We start from the raw sequence: 11,485 nt of genomic DNA on the forward strand, positions 1-11,485 counted from the left end.
GGTAACTACCACCAATAAACAATATTGCCACCAATCACTGATGACTTAACAATCCATGTCATATTATTTTGTTCTTTTGCTTTAATAAAGTTAATGTGTGCAAATTTTGCACTTCGATACGTTGCATTATTACTCATATCTTTCCTTTCATCTGTAACTTTTTCTTTATTTCGTTGTACTCGAATTCAGTCAGAAATAGATGAGAATGGCATTGGAAGTGAAAGCAGCGAATCTATAATTTAAATTTTAAAACACGTTTCCATAAATATACCGAGTACAAAGATGACAGAAGAGAGTAACTTAAAGAAAGATGACACATTAAAGGGAATACAGAGGAAAGTGCAAAAGGCTCCTCTGTTACGAAAGAGACTTTAAGCTACATTTATCCACAATCTTGACGTAATTGAAGAGGGTCAAAGAAACCTTGCAAATACAAAAGCCACAAGCACTTTCCATTATTATAGTTGCAATATCAATTCCATCTCTCCAATTATCTTCCTTCCCATGATGACGACGAGGAAGATAACTCAAACAGTGGGGTTACTCCTGAATGATCCAAGAGCCTTAGCTGCACCTCCTCTCAAGATGAACTGGTAGTAGAAGGCTGCAACGGCTGCCCCAATAAATGGTCCTACCCAAAAGATCCACTGACCAGACAGAAAGGGAAGGGAACAAAATATCAGACAAATTTAACATCTTTTTTTGAACTTCTCTAGTTAACAACTTGACATAACCAGTTATAAATTTATATATAGTAACAACACACTAGCACAAATTTAAAATCTTAAAAAAGGATACTCACATGGTCATCCCAGGGCTTATCTTGATTGTAGATAACAGCAGCTCCAAGACTCCTAGCAGGGTTAATGCCGGTGCCAGTGACTGGGATGGTGGCCAAGTGGACCATGAATACCGCAAATCCAATGGGAAGTGGAGCCAAAACCTTCAATTACAGAACAAAACATAATAAGAATCTGATGTGATTGAATTAAAGTAGATACAGTAGATGGAAAGACATTCCAAACACATAAATCCAATTTATTTTTTAAGAAACATTGAGTTGGGACAGATGGGGCATGTGAAGCCCATAATTTCTTCTTTATTTATTAGGAGAATCTGTTAAAGTATTTGAAGGTGAATACATGAACCCAAGCTGATATTGACAAATCAGGATGAAGCTAGAGACTCCCACTACCTTTGCCAGCTTCGGGAAAATGACACAGGCTTCACAAAAACACTATTATGAACACTTTAATCTTAGCCTTAAAGACACTCCGTGTCCCTCACTATTATGAACACTTTTATCTTGGACTTACGAGACTCCAAGTCCTTTAATATTAGCTTAACAAAGATACGGTTCGCTTTCAAGGGACAAAGTAGAGTCCACTTTTTCCAAGACTGGGAAGGAATTATTTAACCCATATCATATGTAGGGCATGAAATTCAACCACCACCACAAACTCATACAAGGCAATGGTGACCCATGTTCCGCAAGCGCACGCTACTATCATATTTCATTAACACCATCATTTCATTTGGAAATTATGGCGAAGAAAAGAGATAACTTTACCATCCTTGGATGCCTAGATGAATCAATGATATATCCACTACGAGATTAATTATGGCACTTTCATTTCTGGAAAACTAACCGTCAAAGAAATTGACTAGAAGAAGCCAAGCAAGAAAAGTGAGTAAAAAATCATGAACATTGAACACTGCCTAGTATTTGTGGCTATTACTGAAGCACAAGATTTTTTTTTCTTTACTAATAAGCAATTATTTAATTATCATATTTAAAAACAACAATAACTTCGAATGAATCAATGATTAACCAAAGGACCAAAAAGTATAATCAGATCCAACTTGTTAATTAAGAACATTTTATATAATTCCTATGGGCAAATACTTTGTTTCTCCCTCCATATATAGTCATAAACTATTCCTTTCAATCAGGATTTTCAACATAACTTATGCTGCAACATCATCTTCTAACAGTTCATACATTATTCATATATCAACTTAAAACAAGGCAACAGAAGCACAAACAGATCTGATAATAAGATAAAAGATTGACAACATACCGGCACATGGGAATCTCTAGCATTCCTCTTGGGATCAGTAGCAGAGAAGACAGTGTAAACCAAAACAAAGGTGCCAATAATCTCAGCACCCAATCCAACGCCTGTGCTATAACCATCATTGAGCGAATTGGCCCCACCACCATACCTGGTATACAAAGACTTTTGGAAGGCCTTGACCAACCCAACTCCACAGATAGCCCCCAAGCACTGAGCCACCATGTACATGATAGCTCGGATCAAAGACACCTTGCGAGCCAAGAACAACCCAAATGTCACTGCTGGGTTAATGTGGCCCCCTGCAATGGATTCAACCCCAGAGAAATTTTCTTAGTAAATGAATGAGATCTTCTAATTACAGTAACTCTGAACAAACACAACTGCTAGCAAATCATGTGAGCTTTCTTTCCACCAAGAAAACAAAGTCCAAAAACTTGGGAGAAAAGGGGAAATCAACCAAGAAAACAATTGAATTTGAGGAACATCACTGAATATTATGTCAGAAACATTAATGCAGGAAAATAAGGTCCAAGCAGTGCATGTTTCCCTGTTTGGATACTAAAAAAAAAAACTTTTAAAAAATAAAAATTAATCTAAGAAATTCCCTTCAAGTGAACATTTTTCTGACACCCAAAACAGGAAAGTAGGAAATATGACAAACAAACAAAAAAAGATGAGAAATTGCAAAAAACATGAAGCAAAAATGACAAGTAACATATGTGACTTGATACATTTTTCCATTGAAGCAAAGGGATCTGGAGAGAGGAAGAGAAAACCAAACCTGAAATCCCAGCAGTGCAGTAAACAAGGATGAAGATCATGCCACCAAAGGCCCATGCAATGCCAAGAATGCCAACCCCACCACAAAGATCACCACCATCTTTGACATCACTCTGGTGCTTGTAGCCGATAACAGTCAGCACAGTAATGTAAAGGAAAAGCAAAGTAGCAACGAACTCAGCAATGACTGCCCTGTAAAAGGACCACTTAGTTAGCTCCTCAGCATCAATGAAAGGTGCAGGAGGAGGGTCATGGTAGTCCTTTCCAGAGAAGGAGCCACGCTCAGCAACCTCAACGTCCTTCGCCATAGGGTACCCTCTTGCCACAACACACTCAACAAAGAAACAAAGTTCTCAGAGGAAGCAAAGAGCAAAGAAAGGTAGAAACTTTGAATAGAGGAAGGTGATGGGAGAAGTGTGGAGAGTGTGTGAAGAGATGGGGGTATATATGGGGGGTGGGTAGGGTGAGTGAGGCTTAGAGCAGTTTCTTTTTTCTTTTTTTCTGAAAGCTTATTTTTTAGGTGCTAATTTTGAAATTGGAGCAACATAGCATTTTTAATTTTTTTATAAAAACAAAAAAAACATGGGTTTGGTTTGGTTTGGTTTTTGCTTTCACCGACCTTTCACCCCACTTTGCCACACCACCACCTCCACTCCCTTCTTTTTCATTTGCTCATTTTTATTTCTATTGTTTTGTCATTTTTTTGTGTCTTCAGAATCTATGAGTAGGTTGGCTACTTTGCCTTGCACTCACGGGTTTGGTTTTCAAACTTTCTTCTTTCAAATTTCTACAAGTTGTGGATTATTCTACCGCTTTAATCTTTTGATTCCAGGGCTTTCTGTGTTTTAATTTGTCCTGATTCGTTTGTTAGACATGTGTAGAAGTTGTTCCGAAGCAAATCAAGATTTTGAATGGGAAATTATGTACTTCTTTAAGTTGCTTTGAATCTTTTAAGCATCCGTCCAAAGGTAATTTGAGATGTAGAGCATAAATTGTGAGCTTTAAATATCTAATTTTGTTGGTTAAGTTGTTATATTATAACTATTAAATTCAAAATAAATTTTACTCCATAAACATAATTTTGTTAGAAGTATCATTAGAAATTAATTTTAGTATTTCTGAGATGTAAATTACTGTTAGAAGATTATTTTTTAAACCAATTCTTTCAATAAGATATATCATAGACTTTAAATTAAAGTGCTATAGAATTTAGGTCTTAGTTGTTTCCTTTTCCCACATGGAGGAATCGTAGTAAAGGAGTTTAAACTTGTCCTTTTTGCTTCTCAAGATGTTAAAGGAAAGGACTTAGAGTAAAGAAAACAAAGGGCTGTGAATTAAGGAACTTATTTTCCCGTTTAAGGAAAAATGACTCATGATGTCCCTTATTTAACATTATTTGTGGTATTGGTTTTTTTTTTACGCCAAAGGATCTGATTTATTGAAAGTACACTTTGGAGACGTCAATTCTCATTTGCATTTACCATCGTTAACTTTAAGTGACTGAATTTTTGAATGATTTGATTATCAATAAGGAAAAAAGTTAATCAACACTTAAAAGTTAAAACCGAAAAACTGAATCATTTTTATGTGGTAAAAGTCACGCTTGAGACTTTTCATCAAATTCCGACCCAAAGCTTTGACACAAGCTACTCTTTGCATTAATCGCATTTATTTATAATTAAATGTCTAGCAAGAATAAGTTTTCTCTCTCTTCAAAATAACCATTAAAGGAAGCTTGCACAGTTGCATATAACCCACGTAACAAATACAAAACACATAATTTTAATAATATTTGGGTAGGCTTATAGCGAAGAAAATCCCTCTTAAACTCAAAAGAGCTCCTCGTGGTATGAGTTATGACAAGTTAACGTTATGGACGTCTTGCCAAATTAATTAAAGTACTTTTCTACTCTTAGAATTTTTCAAATGTTTGTAATTAATGAATAAGTTTTAAAGACTTGTTTGGTGAAATAAGCGTGGACTTAGGGGAATTCTGGTCACACTGCCATGGAGGCATTCTTGGACTTTATGCATCCATTCTTATCCCTATTCCTTGACGTTTGAGTGAAATCTCTCATGTTGTTGCATCGCGATGGATCAACCAATGACCCATTTTAGTTTTGCTTTGAATCAAAACAAAAAGAAGAAGAAGAAGAGTTGTCATTGTTTCATTTTTTTGTTCCCATATCCATTATAAATAACGAAACAAAGGAGATGACAGAGTTATTACCAATTCTATTTTGTTTTGTTGTCCGCGAAGGAACGGAACATGTGGATTCATTGCTTGTAAGGAAAATAGCTTGGCCTCACCCAAGTGGTAGTCTTTTAGAAACCTAGCAAACATTTTTGTTCACGATGTAATATAAAAATTGTTGATTTAATTTATTTTTTTACCTAGTAGTTTAATTTTTATTTTTTTTAAAAAAAAAGTTCATGAGACTCTTGGTGATGTGTTGAGAATATAATATAAAAACAATTAAAATTTCCTTCACTGAATAACTATAGCATTTGAAGGAGTTTCTGTTTTTTCATAACAATTTTTTTGAATAAAAGTCCCAAAGACAAAGAGCACGGTTGCATTAGTGGGGCGGGGCTTCACTTCAAAGTGCTTAGCACACTACAATTGCTTCTCATAATTACACACGCCCCTTGGTCTTGATAAAGTTGCATGATGTCTGTCCAATCATAAACTCGCTATCATATAATTTTTTATGATATTTGAAAACTCTATAATAAAAATTAGAAAAAAAAAAAAAGAAAAGAAGAAGAAGGAACTAGCAAGTAGTAACATGATTACTGTAGTGTGGAGTATGGTTTACACTCTTACCCTTTGAGCAGGGGTCATCATTCTGCTCCAAAATACAGAAACGTGTGTGGCACGGGGTTAAAGGACAGATAAGAGTTAATGACGCGGTGCACACGTGTCTCGTTCCTATTGGGAGATACGGATAGCTAAGTTATTTTTCAAAGCTCGTTCCTCGAGAATGAGAGTCTTGACACGTGGTGGACCCTCAGCCACCACACGTGTTTTCTTGGCTCTTTTGCGAGGTGAAGAACAGGTAAACAAAACACGCAAATCGGCGGGACAAAAAGTTGTGGTCCGAAACCACTTGGCGGTTCCGTTTGTGAACGTTAGGCCATGGGCCCCACTCCTGCACGCAATACCCGTTATTCCAGAGTAACGGTTTTTTTTTTTTTTTCTATACAAGACGGTGGACGCATCCTCCCGAAATTTCTAGAATGCTCATTTTTCTTCGATAGTAGTGTTACAGTATAAGCTTTGGACAGCACAACAGTTATAATATTAAGTTATTATTATTAATATAACTCAGGTTATATTTACAAATTTTTTTATTTACAAATTCTTACAAACTATACTATGTAGCACTGGGTCTACATTAATCACACAGTGTACGACCGGTCCTACATTAGTGTAATTGTAAAAAAAATTTGTAAACGAACCCTGCCCCTATTAATATTATTCGTGATTAATATAGAAAAACTAAATTTTATCAAATTGAAAACCATAGTAGGTTATGTTAACACAAATTAAGAATTTTGTCTTTGTTCTTCAGTGCATTTGTTGCGTTTAAGGGAATGTCATGGTTGAACAACAAAGGAAATAATAATCTATATAGTTATTAAGGGAACATGAACTCAAAAAATTATTATATTTGTGAGAAGATTGTGTTCTACCTTTGTTACTAAGAACCTTTCCCCTCTCGATCTTTCCAACATTAGGCCAGCTCTGTTTTTCTTTTTGTTATTTATGAAGTGCATATTTTATTATTTTCTTAAAGATTATATTTTTGCAAAAAAAAAAATTAAAAATTATATAGAGGTTGAGAAATGACAATCCATAATTTGTAAACAGAAAAAAACTAGCTGGGTGGGACAAAGCGTATGATGAACACTGTTTAATCATTGGGTTTGCAATGAAATGATTATCCTGCCAGCAATATTCTTATCACAAACATTAAGAAAATAAATAAAAATAATAAGAAGATTATGTTCCACGAATAATTAGCTGAGTCTGTGAGATAAGATTGTCCCATTTAAACAGAGCATTTAGCACGACGCATTGCTGAAATCAAAAGAAAATTAAATTAAATGCTATCAGCACCAATCATAACATGTTTTATATGGCTAGGTGATGCTCAAAAATAAATTTATAATTCTATGCTATCATCATTCAAGCTGTACCTTAAATAGTTTAATGCTCGATCCCTCCTCCTTATATTGTTATTTACTCCCATGAATTAGAGTCCTTTAATTAACTTTTTATATATATAATAACAAATATAATAAATTATAATCATATCGATTAAATAAATATGATAAACAATACACTTTTTGTGTCACATGTTATTAAATAAATGTATCTGCATTTATAGCTGGTTGGCGCTAGCTTACTGCTAGAATATGGGCGGAATTACATGCGAAAAGATATTGATTTCTTTTCACAGTACATTCAAATATGCAATGGCTTGTGCTATTCATTGCACAAATCATGCTCACGATTTCATCAAGGGGTTATATATATTATGTGATCTTGGATCCATCAATAAATAATACGATTTAGCATATTTTTTATTTTTATTAATTTTGTGAGTAATAATTCATTTTCAAAAAAGTTCTGTAATAAAAAATTTTATTACAAGTTTTTCGGAACTCATTTTTTTTGGAGGGGGGGGGGGGGGGTTTATCAAAGCATGATTTTGAGTATAAATTATTTTGAATACAAAATGAGTTCATTCAAATAAACACTTAAGAGTCATTTGTTTCTTTAAAAATAGGGTGAAAATTGAAAACAAATATTATATAAAAATTTATAAAATTTTCAATCTCAATTTTTTAAAGAGTCTTATATTGTTCAATAACCATAATTATACATTATTAAGTGGGTTTTTTCTTTTAAATTTTCAAATAAGATGAACACCATAATAGGTGGCTCAAAATCTCAACTAGTCAGTAATTTTGAACTCAAAGGTTGAAGATGTATAAATATTGTTTACTTTCCCGAGAAGCTAGGATGGACTGGTAATATAATATAAAAAATATCATTAAAAAAAAAATGGACCGGTAAGAGTTGTTCACGTCCTCCTGAGAAGCCAACAAATAATATACTTAGTTTCTTACTAATTTTGGTGTTTTCTTTTGCACTTGTTTTGAGACGTGAGTGAAGAGTCTTCTCCTTATCTTGCATTAAAGAAATAACATAAACCAACCTCCTAGAACTTGTGCATATAAATATAATGTTGCGTTGAAGTATTTTGTGTCTAGCTATTCTATAAATTCCACACTTAGAAAAAAACGTGTACTTGAAAATTTTATAAACTATTGAACTTGTCTATAATACAAAACAATATGTACAAGTCAAAGAATAAACAAAAGTTTCTCTATTGATTTTGAGAAGGTGTGCTATCTGTTGCAAAATTTATTCCATACACACAAAAATGGACTAGTTGAGAGGGTACTGGACCACCTTTATAGCCGATCCAAAAAGTAACAAAAGCAAGTGACATTTCTTCAAAGAGAATGTGGCCACAATTTATGTTTCAAAAGGCCGAGAGAATCTTTGTTTTTTTTTTCTCTCTCTTTTTTGCCATATTTTTAAATTTTTAACTAGTGATTCTAAATAGAGTGTTTTTGTATCATTTTATCAGTTATATTTGTAGTTAGTATATGAGAAAGAACAATTATTATAACAGGAAACAAGTTCTAGAATGCCCAAGTTTTAAGCTGATCTCCTAAGATACTTTCAAAGTTAATTTTCAGCGAAGTGCATGTATAATACAAAAAAAAATATTTCTGCAGTTAATGCAAATTAGTTATCTGTAATTAGGGGTGTTCATAAACCGATCCAAACCGCAAAAACCGAACCGAAAAACCAAAAACCGAAATAACCGAAAACCGAAAAACCGAAAACCGAAAATAACCGCAAATATTTACTGGATTGGATCGGTTTTCGGTTTGGATGTTGAAAACCGATCCAATCCAAACCGATCCAAACTTATTTTCTACCAATTTTTTTTTTTGTTAATGTAGTATTCATGCCAATGATCTATGTATGGATAAGAAGAATCCAGTTTTATGTTTTAAGTTTACTATGTTATGGAATTTCTGGATTACTTTCGTTAATCTAGTATACATGGTTAAGTTTTTTGTAGCAGCTGTGTTTTGGCCACTGTTCATAGTGGCCACTTTTGCAGCCCTTATAATTTATAAGTAGTAAAACAGTGATTTCTGTAAAAGAATTCATTACTTTTTTTATTAGAACATCGATCAATAATTTTTTTTATTAGTGATTTTGGAAGACTTATTACTACGGTATTGTCAAAATTTTCTGCTACTACCAATACAAAGGATCCATGACAAATAATACTACTCATTTTTCTAAAAATAATTCTTATAAGTTCTGTTTTTTTGACTTTTCAAAAAACCGAAAACCGATCCAATCCAAACCGAAAAAAATTGGATCGGATTGGATCGGATTTGAAAAAAAATTCAAACCGATCGGATGATGTAATGACCAAACCGAAGGAATTGGATCGGATGGTTTTTTGCTTCAAAACCGATCCAATCCAGACCGCGAACACCCCTATCTGTAATTACTTCTAAAACGACGTCGTTTTGGAATTAAAAGATTAGAAAATTATAATTATAAAGACTATAATAACCCTGAAATAAATTAAAATTACAAAAACATTATAATTTCTACTCTAAAACAACGTCGTATTGGGATACTGCAGATAATTTATCTACAGTAACTGCAGAAAAAGCGAACCCTATATAATATGTGTCAAATTGTTTCCTGATATACATAATTTGCAATTCCAAATGAGACTATGTGATATACCATCACCATGCACAACAGATTACATATGTACCAGTTAATAAATTAAGAGAAAACTACACAGCCATAAAATCTATATGATAAGAACTGTAACCATACTGTCCATACACCAACTCAAGCCAACCAGATTACAACTAAGAAACCCTCAAACTTTGATGTTACGCATATATACTTGCATCTTTATGTTTTTTTTTTTTTTTCAATCTTTTTTTCATGAGAGTGATTGATGTTATATAGCCGCAAGCATATCAACGTGCAAAGATTCTCCATTCAGCTCAACACAAAAGAATTTGCCTAACTGCAGCGAGGTAGACCCCCAGTGACTTGTCAATATGAATATGCCTCATCCTATACTTGTAGGGACTGCTTTGATAAAATTATTGGATTCAAAGGAAAAGATATAGGTAAAGAATGTATTCTCTTTGTTTAGCTCTAAATTGGCCATCTTTGTCATTTGAAAACGAAAAAAGCTTAATCGGTAAGTGAGAAAACCAATAGAATCTCTCGGGTGGCTCTAGCAACATTAATTTTTAATTTTTTAAACATAGATTATTAGATTAGCACACACTTACTCTTGAAAAGTAAATATTTGTATATAAAGGTATATATATTTTTTTTTGAAAAATCTTTCAATCGGTTTATTGTTTTACGACTAGTTCGATTCGAGATAGTTCCAGAACTAAGGTTTTAAACCTCTCGATAATACTTGGGAGGTTAGAGAATAATATAAACAATTAAAGAAGTTCTTACCTAACAACTTAAGTTTTTGGGTTGAATTGGTTCCTCACCTCCTAAAGAAATAATTTACGTATCATTATTTTGTTCTAGAATTTGTAAATTGATTAATTATACAACAGTTTTATAGTAATTAATTAATATATCATAAATCACATAATGTACACTACTAATTAAAAAATACTTCCTCATTAACTGGTGCAAAATTTATAAAATAATGTAAATATATTATATTTTAGACTTCTCAAATTAAGATGTGCCGTGGAGCCACTGTTTAAGATGACAAACACTGCTTAGGAAAATTAACAAGCAAATCTGCTACAGTAGATACAAAATGGCAACTCTATTAACACAAAAATATTATTAGTCCCACTAGATTCCAAACTTTTGTTTGTCTTCTTATTCATCTTTTACATATCAACATCAGTCCAGCTATTTCTTTAATTAAGTTAAGAGAAATGTTATATAACTTCTTTTCCTTTACATTTCCTTACGATCAAATTTAATCATTGATTTTTGTTAATTTGATGATTATAATTTATTAATAATTAATAATTAATTAATAAATATGACCTAATAAATTATAACTATTAAATTAACAGAAATTAATAATTAAGATTTAATTATAAAAAATTATAAACAAAAAGAGATTATAAATATAACCTTTAAATTAATTTATATACTTCTTCTTGATTATTTTACCATATATATAAGACACTTCTGCAGGCCTCCAGCAGAAAGTGATATTTATTTGACAATTTCAGCCACTAAATCCTAAAAGTGCCAATAATAATAATAATAAAAATAATAATGGGTAAGCCGTCCAAGGACACGTGTCTTTAGGACCTTTGCAGTTTGCATTACGCACAGTATATATTATCATTTTAGAATTTGTTGTTTGTCATTTTAAATTTTAAATGGCATAAGTTATGTCATTTTAAAAGAGAGATAGTCACAAAAAATAGAAATTATAAGAGAGAAAGTGAGTCATTTTTTTTTAATTTAAATTTTAAATAAAAAAATATTTTCTTATGTG

General features: G+C 32.6%; 1 protein-coding gene across 2 annotated transcripts; it reads right to left on the reverse strand.

Moving 5' to 3' along the window:
• Positions 1-510: 510 nt before the first annotated feature.
• Positions 511-3,324, reverse strand: LOC133292623 (aquaporin PIP2-2-like). 2 transcript variants are annotated; one of them, XM_061491049.1, is made up of 4 exons: positions 2,860-3,324; positions 2,082-2,377; positions 799-943; positions 511-647 (listed from the first exon to the last, which is right to left on the reverse strand). In XM_061491049.1, the coding sequence occupies exons 1-4, from the start codon at positions 3,164-3,166 to the stop codon at positions 565-567; spliced, it is 831 nt and encodes a 276-aa protein (XP_061347033.1). In that variant the 5' UTR covers positions 3,167-3,324; the 3' UTR covers positions 511-564. The 2 variants fall into 2 exon arrangements, with proteins under 2 accessions (XP_061347033.1, XP_061347032.1); XM_061491048.1 differs by having other exon boundaries at positions 803-943; positions 2,860-3,305.
• Positions 3,325-11,485: the final 8,161 nt, after the last annotated feature.

The sequence above is a fragment of the Gastrolobium bilobum genome, unplaced genomic scaffold (genome assembly GCF_033153095.1).
Source record: "Gastrolobium bilobum isolate Gb01-03AN ecotype WA unplaced genomic scaffold, APGP_CSIRO_Gbil_v1 utg2408, whole genome shotgun sequence".
Taxonomy (NCBI): domain Eukaryota; kingdom Viridiplantae; phylum Streptophyta; class Magnoliopsida; order Fabales; family Fabaceae; genus Gastrolobium; species Gastrolobium bilobum.